Source organism: Dendronephthya gigantea, unplaced genomic scaffold, assembly GCF_004324835.1.
Source record: "Dendronephthya gigantea isolate DGI-Jeju-01 unplaced genomic scaffold, DenGig_1.0 000012F, whole genome shotgun sequence".
Lineage (NCBI taxonomy): Eukaryota > Metazoa > Cnidaria > Anthozoa > Malacalcyonacea > Nephtheidae > Dendronephthya > Dendronephthya gigantea.
In genome coordinates this window covers 624,448-646,208 of record NW_021163022.1, presented here as the reverse complement: position 1 = coordinate 646,208, position 21,761 = coordinate 624,448, and the positions used below count along the sequence as shown (strand labels likewise).

The 21,761-nt window shown below is 37.4% G+C and overlaps 2 protein-coding genes across 3 annotated transcripts; both read left to right on the top strand.

Annotated features, from left to right (window-relative positions):
* The first annotated feature begins 393 nt into the window (after positions 1-393).
* LOC114518797 (3'-5' RNA helicase YTHDC2-like) lies at positions 394-14,697 on the top strand. The gene is made up of 46 exons (XM_028538786.1): positions 394-526; positions 1,113-1,203; positions 1,324-1,517; positions 1,868-2,028; positions 2,119-2,163; positions 2,253-2,419; positions 2,641-2,743; positions 2,964-3,120; positions 3,347-3,401; positions 3,521-3,573; positions 3,676-3,720; positions 4,310-4,470; positions 4,553-4,636; positions 4,713-4,770; positions 5,337-5,466; positions 5,699-5,764; positions 5,857-5,971; positions 6,107-6,164; positions 6,248-6,338; positions 6,624-6,675; positions 6,798-6,833; positions 6,908-6,988; positions 7,164-7,246; positions 7,331-7,436; positions 7,895-8,014; positions 8,102-8,144; positions 8,302-8,424; positions 8,549-8,655; positions 8,779-8,873; positions 9,021-9,126; positions 9,603-9,673; positions 10,015-10,152; positions 10,220-10,478; positions 10,694-10,789; positions 10,988-11,084; positions 11,182-11,210; positions 11,341-11,375; positions 11,527-11,591; positions 11,899-11,933; positions 12,275-12,317; positions 12,461-12,519; positions 12,633-12,686; positions 12,789-12,843; positions 12,927-13,023; positions 13,242-13,326; positions 13,418-14,697. Exons 1-46 carry the CDS (start codon positions 394-396, stop codon positions 13,883-13,885), a joined length of 4,605 nt encoding a protein of 1,534 aa, XP_028394587.1. The 3' UTR covers positions 13,886-14,697.
* An 80-nt stretch (positions 14,698-14,777) lies between these two features.
* On the top strand, positions 14,778-18,545 carry LOC114518807 (RAB6-interacting golgin-like). Of its 2 annotated transcripts, XM_028538799.1 has the most exons (5): positions 14,778-15,112; positions 16,408-16,518; positions 17,543-17,683; positions 17,764-18,148; positions 18,333-18,545. In XM_028538799.1, the coding sequence occupies exons 1-5, from the start codon at positions 14,793-14,795 to the stop codon at positions 18,345-18,347; spliced, it is 972 nt and encodes a 323-aa protein (XP_028394600.1). In that variant the 5' UTR covers positions 14,778-14,792; the 3' UTR covers positions 18,348-18,545. The 2 variants fall into 2 exon arrangements, with proteins under 2 accessions (XP_028394600.1, XP_028394599.1); XM_028538798.1 differs by having other exon boundaries at positions 17,764-18,545.
* The last annotated feature ends 3,216 nt before the right edge of the window (positions 18,546-21,761 follow it).

The following is a 21,761-nucleotide window of genomic DNA, read 5'->3' as shown; positions in this document are numbered from 1 at the left end:
TTCCAGGAAACGACGTGTGAATTTTTCTCGAAGGAAGGTTTTTCCGAAAAATAAACGCACTTTGGACCTTCCTGTCCATTTGTGATCGTCCGTCCCGCATATGCATCAGTAACATCGAAAAGTTAATTTAAAAGTTAACACGATTTTAGCGATGCTCAGATTTACCGCTCCTATTACCACTATACCTTTCGCCGACCAAAAGGGGAGGGGGGTTGTGATTGGTTAATCTGGTAGACTTATCGCATATGATTGGTTCTCGTTTCATCAATAGTAATAACTAACGGTGTCATATAGACATATACATTGACATATACGGTTGTCAACTTGGTCATCCTTTATCTCGTGATCTCGTCCTGTACTGGAAGGAGCCCGCGATATTGTCTTGTTATCAACATGGCGGACAGTTCGTCAAATCGGACGTCTTCTGCAAATGGCTCTAATAAAAAAGACATTTTCGTCAAGGAGGAACTGAAAATTGCCGTTAAATTATCTCTGGACAAATTTAGATATGACGAGGATAGGAAAGGTAAAGTCCCAGACAATTTCGCAATTGTTTTGTGTGTAGAAAGCTTCTCTAAACAAAATATTTTTCTGGTTCATGCAGTGTTTAGTGGACCCTACACTTTGACCTGCTTTTAACATTGTTTTGTCAATAAAGTGTCAAATTTCCCTTGTATTGTTTGAGTTGTATAGTAATATTTGCTTCTTTTATGTACCCAAGATTGTACATTTATTTGAAAAACAGAAAAAGGATCTATGTGCGTTGAACACGATGTTTAATACAAGATTTATAATTTTCAAATTTTCCACTAGATTTTATTGCGCGACTTGAATAATTTGATCTGTCAACTAATCAGTTAAAATTTGACCACAAGATCTAAGTTTTCATGCATAATTTGCTGGTAAAACTAATTCCTGTAAGTATACTAAGCAAACTGCTTGTGCAAGAAAAAATCACTTCATTCAAGACCCCTTTCAACAGATGCTAGCAGGAAACCAATATTGTATGAACATATGCACCTCAGAATTGATAGCTTGCTATATATTTCTCTCTAATTTCTGATCAAATTTCAGGCTTTGGTCCCTAGTTTTTGTTTATATTACCATTATAGAAATGGAGTTCCCATCTTCATTCACTTCAACAGAGAGAGCATACATTCACAGATTGTGTCAGGGCTATGGACTCATAACCAAAAGCAAAGGGTATATAATGAATAAAAATATACACTGTGTGGCATATTCAAACTATGTCACACACATGTCTTTGTCACAGTTAGTGTATAATTTCTTGTATTTTGTACCAACTAGATATTGTTTTTTCAGATGTGGTAGTAATCGTCATTTGACTGTGCGCAAGTCATATGGTGAACAGACAACTTCAATCAGTGGTATTCACTTGTTGCAATCATCTTATCAACAAATTGAACAGCTTTTGCAAAGATTTCCAATCACCAATAAGGAAAGGCAAGACCTCACTCCCAAGGTTGAGAAATCAACAATTCCTGGAAATGAAGCAAGTAATTCAAATTGTCTGATTCTTGTTTCCTAGACCTTTACCATTCAACGCTCCTATCTATTTCATATACCCTGTGCATCACCAAAACAAGAAAATGGTTTATGTGAAATGTACTGCCAATTATATATTTTAATTTAAAACCCTATCACATGTACATATACGTCCTTCAGCTCTTTTTTATGTAATATACACCAGGCTGTGCCAAAGTGGCAGTGCCATAGCCAGCATCAATATGTTGTGTGTGGCAAATTTTGTCGTTCCTACTACCATATATTAGATTTTGAAGTGATAAGTGACAACATTCAGTGATGTTCTTGTAACTCTGATGTATTGTAACTCTATTTTCTTGAGGTAAATCACCAAGAGATAATCACAAATTCAATGGAAGAATAAACACAGGCCCACCTTTGATCCCTCCTAGTCATCAGACCAATGACTTCACAGAATTTCGTCAAAATTTGCCGATAGCAGAATTAAAGGATAAAATTTTAAATGGTATTGACAGCAACCAGGTGTGTGCACATGAAACATCGGGAAAGAGGCTCCAGTGGGATTTCTAACATCACATTTACACATGCATTTCTTTATTTTTTTTCTCCAAGGTTCTTATAATATCAGGGGAAACTGGCTCAGGAAAGACAACACAGGTATGTCCATGAATATAATCCTTGTTGAACAACTAGAAAGTTTTTGTGGTAGCAAAGCCTGGGAATTAAGGAAATTAATGTATTTCTAGGTGCCCCAATACATAATAGAGAGCTGTTGTTCCACCTCCAAACCATGTCGCATTATATGCACACAGCCACGAAGGATATCAGCTATCTCAGTTGCCGAACGTGTGGCAGCTGAGAGGGGTGAAAGATGTGGCCAGACTGTTGGTTATCAGATTAGACTAGACAGCAGGTACTGTATTGTTGCTCCTTTCAACATACTTTCTTGTTGTAAAGATTGCTTTCAGGGAGAAAACCCAGTGGTGGTATGCAGTATGTATGCATGTGGTAGTAGATCTACTGATTGATCGAAGTGGTTGCTACGTAGCATGACACAGAACACATATTCCCCGGTACAGCCTAGTGCCATAGTGGTCAAGTTTTCAGTGGTAAACCTATTTTATTGTTCTCTAGGACGTCTCCAAAGACTGTCCTTACCTACTGCACAAATGGTATTTTACTTCGAACCCTGATATCCGGAGATGGAAACTTATCATCGGTTACACACGTTATTGTGGTAAGACTATTACTCTGTCGCGTTAGCGATGTAGCTACTTCTATTATAGAAAGTTGTGGTGGAGAAAATAATTTTCTTCTCGCGATCAGAACAACTCGCGATCAGAACATCTCGCAATCAGGACATGTAGAGTAGTTCCTTTCGACTGGTGAAAACTTTCTGCCTGTCGATCTTTTCATGCGCCCAGGCTGTATGAAAGTGTATTCACTCTCTTTCTTAGGACGAGATTCATGAACGAGATCGTTTCAGCGACTTTTTGTTAATATCACTTCGTGATCTGTTATCAACTGATCGAAATATCAAGATTATCCTAATGAGTGCAGCAATTGATATTAAATTATTCACCAGCTATTTTAATGGTTGTCCTGTCATTAATGGTAGGTTGTTTATAAATGGTTGAATTATGGTGAACATGCGACCTCATGAACCTAAAAATCCAGTAGGTCAGCTTCTAGATACAGAGCTAAACATACACAGATGCCAAAGACGCTCTCGTCACATTCATTCATTCTCGTTGAAAATTTGATTATATAAGGAATGCGTGTGTTTGATTTTTATCATTTTAAATTTCATTAAACATATTCGTTGACTTCGTTTGTTTAGTTCCTGGTCGTTGTTTTGATGTAAACACGTTCTTTCTCGAAGATGTTCTGAAGTTGTAAGTTTGTCTTAAAATATATGTAATCCTGATGTTATCTTGAAGCAAAACGAATTACGTTATCCATCAAGAAGTAGGTATCTTTGTGATAAAAAGTCTATGCAACCTTTTGTCCATAGCACTGGATACCAAAACAAAAGAATGTCAATATTAAGACAAAACAGTAGTTCTGGTATGTTTTGATAAAACTTTGTCATATTTGTGTGTTTCTAGACACTATCTCTTCCTACGTTGACAACAGATCAAAACAATTATTTATTTACTATTTCTTTAGAAGAACGAAAGACTCCCGAGAAAGAAAAACGGGTCAGAATTCAGGGTGTGTGTTTTCAGTAACTGGAATCCTTGTTTTTTAGTCGTCCAGGGGCCGGTTATATCAAGCCCGTTTAGCGTAAACGGTGGATAAGTCAAAATTAAATAACACTCTTACATCTCTCCTGAATGAGTCAACTTGAATATTATGCACTGAATATGTAGTTGTAAACAGTATCTTTGTATTAAGGTTAAAAACATTTAGTTTGCTTCTTGAATAAAACGATAGGCTTTCTTTCTATTTTGAACTTAACCACCGTTTAAGCAAAACGGGCTTGATACAACCGGCCCTAGTAGAAGTGGAGCTCAGTAACTACGATTAGCATGAATATTCAAGTCATACAATTCATATGCATTACATCCTTTAAGGCTCGTTTACACTTGCGATTTTTGCTTCGATTTTCTTCTTTTGATAGATGTGAACGAATAATTAGTTACGAATGCTCTGATGTATAAGAGCTCCTATTTCAATGTCAGTAACTCAATCACTCGTTCACATCAATCAAAAGAAGAAAGTCGCTCATAAAATCGCAGCAAAAATCGCAAGTGTCAAAGAGCCTTTAAAGATAAAATCTCTCATCGCAAAAATTTCACAGAACCCGAGGCAAAGATCTTACTTGACGCCCAGGAGAAAGAAAATATTAGACATAATGAGGACGATAACAAGAACCACGACTGTGATGGTAGTGATCATGATGTTGAAGATGATGTTAGTCTTGAAGAATTGGAAATAAAGGATAACTTGGAAGAAGAGGAGGTTTGCTAAAATGTTTAACTACCGCGTGTACGTTTCGTGGTTTAAGAACATTGCTTAATATTATTGTAATATGCGTACGTAGGGTTGTAATTTTCAAGAGCCAGATAATGAGGTACTTGATGTTACACAAGAAATGGACGCTGCGATCTCTGATGCATTCTTGAATGTATGTACTTTACGAATTGTAATTTCTGTTGTAGAACATATCAGGTTTGCTAATTCTAACCATTTTATCGCCATAGGGAAGTGAGGACTCGTATGCTCAGATTCTACACTTAATTATGAACGAAGGAATTGATGGTATTCTTAATTCGCGTTTAATGTACTTTTTTTGAGACCAAACCCTGAGAAATGCAACTCACAATGGATCTTTTACATAATAGACCAACTTTTGATATAGGCGACTAAAAGGGAATTTCCGAAAAGTACATTCTAAACTTACTTGAATTTGCCAAGTCTGGCTGCGAAGTATTGTGAAGTGCGGAAAGGCGATTTTGTATACTTTTTTACTACAGCCGGAAGTGTGTAACTGGTTTTGTTACACGCTTCCGGCTGTAGTAAAAAAGTGTACAAAACGATCTACTTTGCATGGCTATATTTTTCCATACTACTTGACATTTTGCAGCCAAACTTGGAAATTATACGAATTTTGGTATCGTGATTTATTCCCTTCTTGTTACCTGGATCGTAAGTTAATCTATTATGCAAAAGGTTCATTCGTGCTGCCGAAATTGAACTGAAACCAAAAGCCATGGCTTTTGCGCACATGTAACGTTGCTTGCGAGCGAATAGGCTAAAGTTTATTTTGTTTAATTATATTTAGTGAAATATTCATTTCAAAACTGCTTTCAAACGCTTCCTTGTAGTGGATTACCGCCATTCGGAGACCAAGGCGACCTCATTGATGGTTTGTGCTGGTCGTGGTTCACTTGATATGGTTGAACAACTGTTGAACTTAGGAGCTAATCCCTGCACGACAGAACCTAACAATTCTTGGTAAATTGAATTGATAATAAATAAAAAATACTTCATAGTTGGCTCATGTAGCTATATATTGCCAGAGGCCGTTTGTAGGGCAATTAACTTTTAACTATAGTTAGGAACACAGTTGGCCAATCAGCATCGTTCATTTCAGAGTTTAAAAAATGCAAAATGTAATCAAGAGTTTTGCACATAATATTGTACAGAGACAAGTTTTTTATCCATATGAAATGGATTTTTCTTCTAGGAATGCTTCTCTCTGGGCAAGGAATTGGAATCATGAGGAAGTTGCTCAATTCATTCAGTCATATGTGTAGGTTTGCCAAATGATGTATGTCTCGTTGTTACAAAACAGTGTATAGACGAAAAAAGAATGAAAAATTTGTTCTCTTTCTTAAATTCCAGATCTCAGCGGGCAAATCAAGTTGACGATGCTGTTCTTGAAGAACAATCAGAACAACTAAACAATGAGAGTAAAGAACTGTTGAGTCTTTACCATAAGACATTTAACGATGACAAGGTATCCACCTTACTTCACTGTTTACAAAATTTCCCCTGAAAGAAGTTACCTCTGCTCACCGTACCTAGTTGTTTGGCTCAATAGAAATTAAAAAAAATTAATTAAGAAAACTTAATATTTTTTTCGTCTTTTAAGATTGATTTATCTTTGATATTTAACCTTCTCAAGTACATATGCGGCTCTGGTACAAGTGGTAAGTTAACTGTTCTCTATTTAACAGGTTGGGCAGTTCACGTATTCTGTTCGCTTTATTCTGGTCATTTTTTCACTTTTTAGGCGCAGTTCTGGTGTTTTTGTCTGGATATGATGATATTATTACCCTCAGGGACCAACTAACTTCATCCAAAGAATTTGGGAACACAAAGTTGTAAGTGTGTTTGTCCTAAAAAAATTGTTGATGTGGGTTGTAAAAACATTCTTCACCACTTTTTAACTTTCCTTTCTGGGGTCGGTTATATAACTACATTTTGCATAGTTAAATCCTAGCTCACTCAGAGATACACGACTCTGATTGGCGAATTCTGTCCTTAACTACAATTAAAAGTTTACTAGTCTTTTATACAACTTGCACCTGCATAGTTTAACAATCATCATCTTCGTCGTACGGCGAGGCACGAAGAATACAAATACATTTTATATTTTCATTACTCAGGTTTCACATATGCTGTCTACACTCATCAATGCAGCCTTCGGAGCAAAGAAAAGTAAGTTTTATATATGACGATGACGATGCATGCATTAATTTATTTAAGAAAGCATTTCGAGTGTTGAAAATCTTCCGCGAAATAAATTTTTACGAAATACCTTAGTCATATATTTTTTATAGGCATTTCGAAAAATGTCAGAAGGCACAAGGAAAATTGTAAGCATGATACAAATACCAGTTCACAATCTGAAACACTTGAAACTTTTTGAAAACGTGATCTTTGATTCTAGATATTAGCAACGAACATCGCTGAAACAAGTGTGACAATTGATGATGTGGTTTATGTGATAGACAGTGCCAAGGTCAAGGAGGTAACGTTGTTTTTCATTCTCTTTATTCATTATATATAACCCATCTTCGTTCTCAAAACGTATACATACAGTCAACGTACTTTCTGAATTTGAGGGCTGTGATAACTGAATATACTGCTGTAGGGGGGCCAATAAGGTTGAATGATAAAAATAAATATTGTACTTTTTTTCACAGAAATCATTCGACGCCCTCTCCTCAGTCTCGTCACTGGAAACGGTGTGGATCTCAAAAGCAAGTGCTTTGCAACGTCGTGGAAGGTATCCTGTACTTTTCCAATAAAGACTGTAGTGTTCTCATGTTGGAACAAATGTGACATCGTCTTGTCGTCTTTCCATATCCAGGGCTGGTCGCTGTTCCCCTGGTGTGTGTTATCATCTCTGTAGCCGCGTCAGATATAACAGCTTTCAAGATTTTCAAATTCCAGAACTACTACGTTTTCCATTGCAGGTATATTAAACCTAAAGATCAAACCTAAAGATTCGTAATCCCCCTGTTAAGTCACAAGGAACTTAAATAGCATATGTGAAAACCCACGTAATGTATAATATGCGGAATTTCTACTTTGACGGACGCACTTACAATTTTGTCAACTGAAACAAATGTACATTGAAAATGATCAGTTAGGGAGTAAAAAGAAACATACTCATTGTAAGACCAGAGGGGTTGCAAGCAAGAAGTTTTTCTGAAGTGTACTTCCCTGAGATTCAGCAACTGATTAACTAAAAGCTAGGATTGCATGAGCTCTGATATAGAGACTGAAGTCATTGAACAAGAAGTCAGGACCCAAATGACCATCTTAATCCGGTATAACTTTCTCTATTGGTAGCTACAAGTATCTCAAGGTCTTGCTTTAGATGTAGTGTTATGTGGCATTGAAGTGTTTATTATTTTATGTTTTTCTCTAGGAATTATGTCTTCACACTAAGCGTCTTGCTGGTCCCAGTAGCTCGATTGCGGAATTCCTTTCCCGCGCCCCTGAACCTCCGCCTTATCTCGTGTTACGTAATGCAGTGGATACCTTGAAAGTAAGTTTAAAAATGGATACGACACTGAGCTATCTGTAAGAACTGGAGCATTATTCTTGACATAATTGTTTTACTATATGCTGGCAGAAAATGGACGCATTGGATCAATGGGAAGAGCTGACTGATTTAGGTAAGATATATTTAGGATCTTAGATCCTTGTGGTAACCCTGACTAAGTGAAGATTCTTACTGGACTTCTAAAAGTCGCTTATTAGAGAATTGATATTCGAATATGTAAGAGTCAGTTTGTAAATTTTGACTATCAGATAACAAACACCGCTTTTCAGGTCGACTTCTAGCTGAATTTCCTGTTGAGCCTCGTCTTGGAAAGATGATCTTATTCTCGGTTGTTTTAAAATGTGTGGATCCTGTTGTTGTCGTGTCGTGTGCTATGGCGTATAAAGACCCATGTAAGCAATTGTCTCGATTAAATCTTCCAGACATTGAACATGCCACAGGCGCAGTCTTTAATAGCTCTATGATTGACCCGTGCAGTTCATACAAATCATCACTTACCACATCACTCTTCTTTAGTCATCTTGCCAGTCGATTCAGTCGACAAGCGATCGTTAGCTGCATTAAAGAAACGTCTAGCTGGGCAGTCCTACAGTGATCAACTGGTCGTTCTCAAGATATTTAGAGTAGGGCTTTACTGCATCTATAATGAAACGTGGAACTGCATTTTCCCTTCGCATATGTCACGGCATCGCTGCTGAGTTTGGCTCTATCACAGGTACTGAAATATCCCTTTTAATTATATGCAGGGTTGGCAGAAAGCTCATACTGAGGGTTGGGATAAAAATTACTGCAAGAAAAATTTCTTGGCTCCAGGCACGATGGAGATGATGGCTGGAATGAGGTTCGTTGGAACATATTATAACTAAATAACATATTATATCCTCACTTTCGGAAAAGATTTTTTTCTTGAGCCTATATTTTTTGTATCACACATCGCAGAAATATCGTACCTACTTTCTGTTATTGATCAGTTCTGCATTGACTTTAGATCTCTTATACTTGGTCAACTCAAATCAATGGGTTTTATAAGACAACGTGGATCCAGTGATATGAGAGATCTTAACACAAACTCCGGAAACTGGGCAATAGTAAAGGTATATCCACTTCACGTTTGAAATAACAATAGTTGATGTTCGCGGGCCGGCATACATGTGTTTTTGGCCCGACTCTGAATTCTCGACTCTGAACTAAGATGTGTTCTGAGCTGGGCCAAAAACACATTTATGCCCAAGGACATCAACTGCATTACTATTATATTAAATTTAAAGGGCAATTTTTGTATAAAAAAATTATGCAATGGGTAAACACTCCAGTCATTCTTCTGATTGGCTTAGATCAGCACGCTAAAATATATTTCAGCCTGGCAAATTTATCATTTTAGCCCGCAAAATACACAGCAATGCCCGCCAAAGTTAATATAATATATTTTGTTTATTCTTCACTCCACATCACACAAATTGTGCATCACGTACATCTCACATCGTACTTTACCCTTCGCTCCTGGGTTGCGTCATGCATTAGAACTCTTCTTTTTTTTTCACTTTTACTCTGAAATCTTGCATTTCTATAGGCAGCCCTGTGTGCTGGACTGTATCCTAATCTTGTGTACGTCGACAAAAAAACAAATAAACTTGCAACTACGTAAGTATCAACAATAATTAGTAATGATGTTTAGAATCTCGTTTCCTTCGTATCTACCTTGTAATATGTCAGTAAAGATCTGTTTACACCCGCGATTAATCCTTGCTGCAATTTTATGTAGGATTTCCTTCTTTCGATAGATGTGAATGAGTGAATTAGTTACGGATGTTGAAATAAAAGCTCTTGTACATTAATCACACATTCACATCTACCAAAAGACGAAAATCGAACATCTAATCACATCTACCAAAGGAAAAAAATTAAGAACGTGTTCCATGGGGATCTATATGATAATTATTAGACCCAATCTCTCACTTCGATGGATCGTCTTTTCCCTCTAGAAAAGAAAAGAAAATTCGTTTACATCATTCAACAACATTAATGTCTATGGCGGAAAGTAAGATATCTTTGACAAAAGCTCATGCTGACGCTGTTGAAAAATTGCCGTCCGAATGGTTGTTTTATGAGGAAATGACAAGGTAAGTTATCAGGTGTATTAACACTGTTTTTCCACGTAACCTATTAAACTTTTCTTCTGTTTTTTAGGGCAGCCTATTTCGTCCACGTGAAATCATGTTCTGTTGTGTCCCCGCTAACTGTCGCATTATTTTCTGGTCCCTGTTTATCTTCGGACAAGATCGACAGTCGGCCCGAGGCCAGTCGCAGTAATCGCGCGGTCACTTATGAAGGCGTTCTTAGCGAGAGCAGTGACAGTGAGAGCGAAGGTCCTGGAAATGAGGAATCTATGAAAAACACGGTGTTGATGAAAATACACGACTTCGTGCAGTTTTCTGAGAAACCTGAGGTTAGCTTGACTGTCAAAAGATTACGATGGCTCAGAGGGTCAGTTTTGTTTTAGACAACGAGTACAATTCCGCGGAATTGCTCGTTTTTTTAAAATTTTTTGCCAAATTGGACTAGTCCCGGCGGCTAGCCAAATTTTGGCAAATTTTACTGTACCACCAGCAAATTGCGAAATGAATAAAATACATCGCACATTGATTACTTACAATTCTTTAGCTCGTTCTACTGGTACAATATTTACGCCACAAACTTCAAGCTCTCATTGTACGAAGACTCAGATCGCCCTCGCGTCCCTTGTCACAAGTCGATGAGGTACAAAATTTGCTTGTAATTTTGTTAACGTTTTTAGATTCGACATGGTAATCCTCTACATAACTAACTATAGTAAGACATAGCTGTACCACTGTCTATACCAGAGTATTCACTTTATTATGGCTCATTTTTTTGATAATTTCTTCTGGTTACTGTTATCAAATGGTTAAACAACAATGCTTGCATATGTTATTTTAGACGGTACTGCGAACAATTGTGAATGTTTTAACAATACAAGAAGAGGCTTTGGGAATAAATCAGCAGTTTCAGAAAACGCAGAGAACTTGGAAATCAGGTATAGACACTATAATATTTCATTTTTACTCTTTAAATATTCAACAATTATGTTGGTTAAAGTTATTAGCGATTGCATTGCTCCGCTCTCTTAATAGGGAATGTCGTTGGGAGGATAGACAGTAAGGTAATTATTGCAAAGGAAAATACGTGAACGATGTTTTACCCCAGTGCTCAAGAAATCGAAAAAAAACTACTGATGTGGTGATGTTATCTACAAAAGCTGTGCATAATAACAACTTATTTTATTCTTTTAGGCAGATGAAATTGATTTTGGCGGGAGAAATGAAAGGTACGTCTATTACATATCACCCACGATTGCGGAAAACCAATATTTCGATATATTTCACGTTGGTTTCCTGATTCAATATTTTTAGATAGTTTGACGGTCTTAGATAGGTGATATTTCTATATAACTAACATTTATTTCGTGTTTATTTTAGTCGAGGGAGGGGAAGAAATATCAGTAACAATACAAGCAAAGAGAAACGACGGCGAGAACCAGCACGTAAATAGCAATTGTTATTGTTTTCATAACAGTATACTGCATGAATAAATGAGATTTCTGACTTTAACTATTGACAGGTCTAGTGATAGTCTAACCAGTGAACGATAACTGCTAATTGCAAACGTCAAATCGCTTCAGTTCCCTTCTAATTCACCAGTCAAACGTAATGTCTGCTAATAGACAATCATATTGACTTCATTATGTATATACTTGTGGTATAACCCAGGCACTGACAGTGGCTTTCTTCATACTTCAGCACCATTTTATAATTTTAACCTATGAATTATAAATATTTTTTTTGTTACAGGGAGTTTAAATTTCGAAGCACCTTCTAAACCACAGGTTAGAAAACTTATGTTTAAATGCATGTGTTCAGATAAACCGCGTCAAATCTGACTGCCTTTAAATAATTCTACCCATAGGTGTTTTTCATTATTTTCAGTAGGCAAGAATATGTAACTGAATAAGAGTAACTTTACGAGCACCCAGCTAGGCCTTGAAAGGCCACGAAACAATCGCGCCTTGTAGTTTACTTACAGTTTGACATACCCCCAGCCCGCCCAATATATACACGTCAATCTAGGATGAAAAAGTTTCAGTGTTTCCAAAAAATTCCCTATAAAGATGTTTTTTAATCATCTACGTCCATTACCTCTGGTTCATTGCTATCTATTTTGTGATAGGATGAATCGGGTCAGAAAAAGGAATCACAGTACAGATATGACGGTTAGTTATACCGTAAATAGTGAATTCTCGCACTCGGAATTCAATTCTTGTCGCACTCGGATACTGTACTGCGCTGATATTCATGTAAAAAGCGCATTATAAGTGATTAAATTATTATTATCAATTTTAATCGTTTCTCTTAGTGCGGTATTTTATAATGAAGTGTAACAATCAAAGGAATGTTGATATTGCAATGTCAAAGGTAAAATGACCGCTCTGTGGATTTCATGAATTTTATGTCATCAAAAATGTACTAAAAATTCAATATTAATTATTCACTTGAAATTACATCGAGTTTTTTTGCATATTTGTAAGGGTATCTGGGCGACTACACAAGCCAATGAAAAGAAACTCAATAAGGCTTTCAAGGTTGGTTGTAAAATATTTCCATCAAGTTTCTCAAAAAAAATATCATGTGATTTATTACCTTTAAAATCCCGGTCTGAACAATTGTCTTTATTTATTGTTTAGGAAAGTAGAAAAGTCATTTTGATATTTTCTGTTCAAGGCAGTGGCCATTTTCAAGGTAAAATATTTTTTACAAAGCATTCTTAGTTTTCTCGTGATTAGGTAATTATTGAAAGGCTGAATTATTGATTACACGTGCAGGCTACGCGCACATGACGTCACTCATAAGTCGCGAAAAATGTCGTGAATTTGGCTCCAATCTTCTCACGGGCTCATTTACAATCACCTGGCTAAAGTGGTAAGGTTTTTTTGGGTCTTTATCGTACAGGGTACTCCAATGCTGCAAGATCCAGTGCCATCTTCTTTGCATAAAACATAAGAACAACAGTTGATTCAAACCACTTCGGGTAATTTTCTTAGTGGTGGATACTTGCACTTGAAAAAAATATTTGTAACTTCGAAGCAGCTCTCTAGTCATGGCCATTTCATAACCTCTTTTCACCTCCTTTGATTCAGTGATAATATTCCCTTCCAACATGTTCATCATCTTCTGAACCCATGGAACGACAACAAGAAAGTTCAAATAAGTCGTGATGGTCAGGTTAGCGTAGCCTTACTCTGATGTTACTTAGAGGCTTTCCAGCTTGTTCGTTGAAATATCTTCAAAAATCATGTTCCATTACCTCTTGCAGGAACTGGAGCCGAACGTTGGAGAAGCACTGTGTAAGGCGTGGTCCACAGTTGAATCCAATAAACCCCACATGTCTCGATATACCCAACCTTCCAAACAACCATCAGAACAGTCCCAGGTCCAACCCCCATCCCAATGGCATAGCATACCAACGTCAGGTGTACCCGTAACCCAATATCCACATTCGGCTCAGGCTCCCATACTCTTCGCAGCCCACCCAGCTTCAATGCCTATTCCCGTTCCAATCCCCGCGCATGGACACGGTCCAACTATGATGATTCCACAGCAGGCATATCCTCAACCTCACATGCAGGCGACTCTCACCTACTCTGCCCAGCCAATCGCAATGCAGCCCAGCGCAGGGTACCCTTCCAATCCGCCAATGGCTGTCGAGCCCCAACCTGCGCATATGGGAGTTATGCAGGTTATTGGGCCTGAAGATTATATGCAGAGTATGCAACCGAATTAAAAAGCAGAATAAAGAAAAATTATCATATAGGAATGTTCATAATAAAAGCTGGGAAGATGAACATAAATCTGTAGTAGCAAATATGCTAGCCAAAAGTTAGATAATTTAAATGCAGTCTGCCGCATTTACTACTGCTTACAAAGTAAACTTTCCCTATAATTACGTGACAACTTATTGTCGGTTATCCAGCTTTTGTTTTCAGGCGAGGTGCGGAGAATCTTTGAAAGATAATTTGACCTTTCTCAGTTGACGTTTCTTAGTTTATTCTTCAGAGCTTTATCGTCGTTGTTTCTTGTTGTTAGTCCTTGTTCGAGCCTTGTTGTGTTTAAGTTTCTGCGTTTGTTGTTGTGTTTAAGCTTTGCAATTGTCGAGTTCAAGAGGATTTAGAGGACTTTGTACACGTGATCAACCATAGCGCGGGATGGTCTATGGACTTTGAGATTGTGATTGCATCTGCAAATGCAGATATATTTTCCTTTTGACATTTCAATCAAAGAAATGTCTTTTCTTTAAAGTTGTATAGAGCTTTAAAAGTCCTTGAATTTAGAGTGAAATGACGCGTAAATAACGAGTGAAACGTAAATGACAGTAAAGATGTATTTGTAGTAGGTGGCGGAACATGTAGTTGCCATGTATAGTTTTGGGGGTTAAATTTTTCACAATGTTCCGAGTATGGTCTTCTAATATAACCTTCAGTCTCCTTGCCAACAGTAAGGTCTATTTATTTATGTCGCTAAGGACTTGTTGGTCGCTTTGCAACAGTTGTCAATGCTGTATGTATGTTGTAACGACGTTTTTGAATAAAGACAATAGAATCGAAAATTTTCTCTAAATTGTCTCGAACCGCCGCTGATCGTAGGTTACGGGCGCAGTTTTGCGGTTTTGCCACGCATTTAATACACCACCGATGGCGGGTTTTTCAGGCTTCACAGACGAAGAAATACAGCGTTTTAAAACCCAAGGAGAAAGCACGGGTTCTAATAGAAGTGAAAAACAAGAACCGATCAAAAAGGCTGCCATTAATCCCGCCGGCAAGCGCTCAAGAACGCGCGAAAAAATTCGTAGTAAATCGACGAATTCTAAACAGAATGACAGACCTCCAGAATCACGAAAGAATGAACCGAAAGAGGAAGTTGTGGCTGAAGGGAAGGAAGAACAGGGAGATGTTGAGGAAAAGAAAGTTGAAGAAACTTGTCGCGAAGTTCAGGTGGTCATGGAGCCTGAAAAGTAAGTTTTGTTGTAATGTTTAAGTTTTGATATAATATTTTTATAGAATTATAGTGACTGCCATCACGGTTTATAATAATAGAACTGAGCTGCTATTTACTGCTATAAATACAAACCTGGCTTGTACGTATTTTGCATTATTTAATACTTGGAATCTGAGCAACCAAAATAGGTACTTGTACTTTGTAGTTTATTAGAGTAAATCTACTGTAGCATTGTCTTTGCTTTATGATACCTGAGCTAAATATCTTCCAAATTCTTAGCATTCCTTGTGTGACATGATCATTTTTGTTTATGAAAGAGTTAAGAGTGACCTGATCATGAGGCAACTGCAACTAGGTGGAACATACAAGTGTGAAAATAAGCCATTTATACACAGTCATGGCCTGGTAGCCTTGTTTTAGTGTTACAACTCATTTTCACATTTATTGGTCAAAATTAAAAAATATTTTTCATGCATGTGTTGAAGAAGGATGTTTTGCATCTTTGCACATAGCCTGTGATAGTAAAACTTGAAATCCATCTTAGTTAAGGTGGTTCGAAATTTATAAGATAACATTGTGATGTAATTATCGAAAGGGTTTATTAAATATTAATTTTTTTTTTGTACCCGCTTTTTCGGGTTGGGAGAGATAAAATTGACCAACTGGGCATGCTTGGCAAGTGCCTGAAATGTTCCAAATGGTTTGGATTTCTTGGTGACCATTTTTGATTATAGAAGTTTTACAATATCATGTTTTGTATAGCATTTTACACACTTAATAAATTGCAGCCTTGTTTATACTTTCAACCTCAGGCACTTGCCATCTGTCTATCTATTACTTACTCTGTGGTGAGGTGGACTTATTATGATTGTCTAATGCGTTAGAATCAATACCCTTTCAAATATCATCAAGCCTAGGAATCTAATGTCCATAAATTATGAGTCAGTCAAATGACCATTCCCTTTGTAACTATACATGAAGGGGTAATTACCCCCCCTCCTAAGTTAAACAAATGGCTGTGTCAAAGTTGCAGTTGATAAGTGTTATAATATTGAAATAATTCATAGATAAAATGCTAGCCTTTTCAAGCCTTGTGACCATTTTACAGCAGGGTTGGAAATGTGATATGTATGAAATTACCTCTCTTGGCCTACAATTTGCCAGCATCATCATTGGTATTGTAACATGGGCATATGTTTGGAATGTATTAGGTTTAGACACTTTGATGTGTGTAATTTCTTTGTATGCTTGTCATTTATTTGTTTTTGCAACAATGACTTATTGGCGTCTTTCCTCAATCTTGTTGTGTAGAGTAAAAGAATTGGAACTTTCAAATATTGAGAAAATGCAACAGAAACAGAAAGAGATGGAAATGATTAACAAAAAGAAAGAGAAAATGTTACAAAGTGCCTTGAAAAAACGGTACGAAAAACCTGTAAAGTTGAGAGAGTTGCAAAACAGCTAGTGCTTTGCATTTTGTAGTAGCAGACAAAATAGTACAAAATAAATAAGAAATAGTAGAAAATAGTCCCTGCTACCCACACGATAACAACTGTTCAACTCTTGCTTCACAACTTTAATCATACAGCTCTCATCCTGGCTGGTTTAACCATCGTACGAGAGTTTGGAAACTTTCGTGCAAACTCTCCTAAACTCTCATCAACTCTCATTCTCGTTTGACCATCGCATCGAGAGTTTGGAAAACTCTCGTGTGAACTCTCGCTTCTCAACTCTCATCAACTATCATTCTCGTTTGACCAGGGCTTAATTAGGTTTTTTAATATATACATATTTTGCCATAACCTAAACGAAAATGTTGTAAATCATGTTATGATGTCATGAATTACAGTCGCGGCAATACAAGCGTTCCGAAAATTATCGAGAAAATTATCGTACGAAAATTATCGTAACAGCCTAGTCCCATGGCTTTCCGCCTGCGGGAAATACAGCTCGTGAAGTTACAAGCGGTGCAGGGGACCTGTTTCGGAAAATATCCGAACTACTGAGCTATACTATAATCGAGACCCTTCCCAGTTTCCCATGCCTTTACACTCATTCCCGGTCGACCTGCAAATCCGACGTAAATATCAGGCGGAAACGAAAAGCGAAAGGCCATAGAACTAGGCTGATCGAGTAATTCATTTGCTCAAGTTTATCAGTTAACGGCTTACGGATTTCATGAAATATTTGAAAAACTCCTTGAAAAACGAATTGACCAATCTCTAATCCTATTAGATAATGAAATAAATAGAAGCATATGGTTGGTCAATTCGAAACAGAAGTTTGGAGTTCAAGTATTTAAAGAACTCCTTAAGCCAACTGATAAATTTAAGCAAATGAATTACTCCATATTTTTCGGAACGCTTCTATTGCCGCGACTGTAAAATAACTAATGCTACAATGCTAGCAAACAAAGCTGTAATGACTAAATTTTCTTTGAATATAGTTATGCGAAAACCAAAAGAGAGACTGAAACACTTAAACTGGTTCAAAAAGAACTTAGTCGACTAGATAATTTGCTTTATACTGACGTTCAAATTTTGAGAGACAAAATTGACCATTCCTGTCGAGAATTTGATGCTGCAAGGTATGTTATTAGGTGCAATGTCAAACTGACAACTTTTGTAGAATGTGACAGACGTTTTTAACAAAACTCTGTGTTCTTAGAAAACGCTATGAAAGGGCAGAAGCAGAATTTATTAGTGCCAAAATGAACCTACATGAGAAGACAGAAACAAAAGATCAACTGACAGAACATTTGTGTTCAATTATCCAACAAAATGAGGAAAGAAAGGCCAAAAAACTGTCTGAACTTATGGAAAAACTTGAACTAGCTGAACAAGAAGTGAACGTGGAATTAGAAGAAAGTATTTCAGAGGATTTGAAGGAAAAATCTGCAAATCATAGTTTTGCGCAAATAGAAGATGAAGTTGTTGACACACAAGACAATAAAACATCCAAAACCGAGGAAACTGAAGAACAATCAGTTACAAATACTGAAAATTGTTCAAAACAAGATATTTGTATTGAAAACAATAATAATGAGAATACAAATCAGAAGCAGAAGACTGTTGAAGAGTGAAGGATAATTTTTTGGGAGGAATAATTTTTTTTCTTTGATTACAGAGCAGTGGAAGAGAAGTTTTCCACCCTCGTTCTATTAAACAAAAAGCCGAGTAGAAATGTTTGAAAAAGAGTGAATTTTTTATAATGCAAAGTACAATATTTTACCAGAGAAAGTGGGAATATAATACACCTTTTTGAAAGTCAGTTTGGGGAACCTTGCTCTTAATAAAAGATGTTGAATCACGAAAGTGAGGCAACCCAAACATCGCAATTAACTAGACCGACTGTTATATGTTGATCTGAATCATCTGATTGTGTCCTAAGTAGTAAATAACAAAAAACCAGATCGTTTGGCGAGGCTGTTTTTACATCATTGTATCTGAGGATGACTTTGAAATAAAGTAGGAAATTTTACAAACGCCTATTTATTTATTTTGAACTGTTTGCTCCATATGGTTTGGTCACCCTTCGTTGTCCGCCATTATGTTTTTATTTTGAATCAATCAAGTCAGTCATCAAAGCCATTGGCATTGAATCAAGACCGATCAAGACAAATCCGGATCCGATCGGGAAACTAATCTGGAATCGTGTTACTGGGGCACTTGCTCGCGGCCAGAAAGTGAAGCAAAAAGATGGCGGATTTTGAGCTTTGCTGACGCCACGCCACATGATTCACATGGTTTCACATGGTCCCCTGCCACTGATTAACACCAAGATGTCTCGCGTCTGATTAAAAAAGTGTAAATGCTAGCTTAGCAATTGAATAGAGGCATTCCCCCCCGAAATTTCAAAATGGAGCCGAACCATTTATATTATTATATACTAGCGCCTAAATACAGGAAAGGCACAGTTCATGTTCCACGTTCTTCATCGTGAGAAAGGCTAATTCTCTTGCATAACTGTGAAAGATGAATCAGGAGTTTCTTTTTCAATCAGCTGATAATGTAATGTTTCATTAATTTCATACTTCATGTAATTCACTATGAAATGAACTGTGCCTTTCCTGTATTCAAGCGCTCGTCATATAGGCGGCGGCCCAAAATTGCAACCTCGTACCTAGGGCCTTTACTCGTGGGGAGGAAAGACCCTGGTCGGGGCTGGTCACGTGAGCAATGAAAATTCTATCGCCACAGGGGGTGTGGCCACTGAGGTGTGGCAGAGTGTCGTATTACATGCTTCCACTTGTAGCGTTCTTACATTCGAAATCACTATTATGTCCTTGCTTCGACCATATCGCTTTTTACTGCGTCGCGCACTGCGCGAACGCAGTCTTAAATTGCCGTCGGTGTTTTTTTTTTTGTTTTTTTTTGTGTTTTTTACGTTTTCGACCCGGTCTACCTGGCCGCGCAGGCCAACTAAGATAGTCGTATTTTGAACTCGTTTGATTTCGTATCGAAATATTTTCGTGCTAAACACACTTCAAATAGTAATCTAAGCCTAGTAACCCCCACAAAAGAAATATTTTACTGAAACAAAAATTGAAAAAGTTTGTTGTCGCCGGGATTCGAACTCGGGTCGTGCGAACCAAAAGCAGGAAACTGCATGCACGATACACGTCATATAAAATAACACGTACACGAGTCGCTGTGCATGGCCGATACTAGCGCAGGAAATCTAGACGTCTGTCGTTCGAGAAAATACGTACAGGTAATCATATCATAATGCTGGATTCTCGACTTGTCTTGTTTGATATGCTCACTCTGCATACACTAGCACACACTGATCATGGTAAACCTACACTAAAACGGGCTTACAGACAACGATCACATGAATCATGAAAGCCTTGTACGCCATGAAAGCCTTGTATGCTATGAAAGCCTTGTATGCTATGAAAGCCTTGTATGCCATTCTATGCCATTTTTCAATCAAACCGCACTTTCCTTTCAAGGGTAAAAACGGCCAGACCGATCCTATTGAATTTCAGTACAAACTGATTCCCAGAGTACATGATTCCAAACTAAGCCTTATTCACGTATATCGTTAGCTACATATGCCTAGCTGGTGCTAGGCAGTTTTACCCGTATATTCTGTACAAAGTGCTCTATTTACTAGAAAACCTAAGAAAGAAACATTTTTCTAAAGGAAAAAATATTGACAGGAAATGGGGCACAGTTGCATGCAACGACTGGCGCGACGCAGTAACCGCCAGAATAGGCGTCTTGATTGTTAACAAACGAGTTATTCTCAAACCGAAGCATGTTTTTTTGTCTGGAAAGTGCCTATTTAGAGAAGAATGTAATGTATGCATTGCAGAAGGGATATATAAAGTCCTTAAATTTTCATCTTCTGCCCATGTTGGTGTTCGCGAGATACAAGTTGCGCGAGAAATAATATGCTTCTTGGAGAGAAATATTAAAATTGCTCTGTAACATCATTTCTATTCTCGTTTCGCCCTTAAATTAAACTATTCAATGAATGACCAAATATTTGGCCTAAACGTGAGCAGAATCCAAGCGTGTGATAGATGAAGAGAAATTGCATAGTTTACTGGTAAGTGGTATATTATCGTATATAAAACTGTACATTTTGATATTAAATATAACCCTGTTGCACCCAACAGTAAGTTTACTAAATCAGTCTCCAGACGGAAGAAACGAAAATATTTTAAAACGACTAGTGGCTTACCTGAATGATTCTCTTCCGATAAAACATTTATTACAACGCCAGTAGATCAAGAAACCACTTCTTCGCTTAATTAGTAAAACAGGGAAAGCCCGGAAACGAAGAAACAATTTTAACTTATTATTTTTTTCGAGAATGTCGCCTCCGAAACAGTAGTTCTCGACAAGTCACAGTTGATAATATTTAATCATAAAAGAAATTATACAAAATCACAGTTCTCAACGTTGTCTCACTCACGATCACTCTCGCTCTACCTCCGTCTCGTTACACCTTATCTAATAAGTGATTGCAATTATATCTCTAACAAGACGCCAATTCTGGCGGTTACTGCGTCGCGCCAGTCGTTGCATGCAACTGTGCCCCATTTCCTGTCAATATTTATTCCTTTAGAAAAATGTTTCTTTCTTAGGGTTTCTAGTAAATAGAGCACTTCGTACAGAATATAGGGGTAAAACTGCATTATTGGTGCTAGGCATATGTAGCTAACGATATACCTGAATAAGGCAGCTGAGTTTGAAATCATGTACTCTGGGAATCAGTTTGCACTGAAATTCAATAGGATCGGTCTGGCCGTTTTTACCCTTGAAAGGAAGGTGCGGTTTGATTGTCATAGAATGGCATACAAGGCTTTCATAGCATACAAGGCTTTCATGGCGTACAAGACTTTCATGATTCATGTGATCGTTGTCTGTAAACCCGTTTTAGTGTAGGTTTACCATGATCAGTGTGTGCTAGTGTATGCAGAGTGAGCATATCAAACAAGACAAGACGAGAATCCAGCATTATGATTACCTGTACGTATTTTCTCGAACGACAGACGTCTAGATTTCCTGCGCTAGTATCGGCCATGCAAAGCGACTCGTGTACGTGTTATTTTATATGACGTGTATCGTGCATGCAGTTTCCTGCTTTTGGTTCGCACGACCCGAGTTCGAATCCCGGCGACAACAAACTTTTTCAATTTTTGTTTCAGTAAA

Coding starts and splice junctions, on each gene's coding strand:
- LOC114518797 (XM_028538786.1), top strand. CDS start 394: ATGGCGGACAGTTCGTCAAATCGGACGTCTTCTGCAAATGGCTCTAAT. Junction 1,204..1,323: donor CTCATAACCAAAAGCAAAGG/GTATATAATGAA, acceptor TTGTTTTTTCAG/ATGTGGTAGTAATCGTCATT. Junction 2,164..2,252: donor GCTCAGGAAAGACAACACAG/GTATGTCCATGA, acceptor ATGTATTTCTAG/GTGCCCCAATACATAATAGA.
- LOC114518807 (XM_028538798.1), top strand. CDS start 14,793: ATGGCGGGTTTTTCAGGCTTCACAGACGAAGAAATACAGCGTTTTAAA. Junction 15,113..16,407: donor GTGGTCATGGAGCCTGAAAA/GTAAGTTTTGTT, acceptor CTTGTTGTGTAG/AGTAAAAGAATTGGAACTTT. Junction 17,684..17,763: donor CGAGAATTTGATGCTGCAAG/GTATGTTATTAG, acceptor CTGTGTTCTTAG/AAAACGCTATGAAAGGGCAG.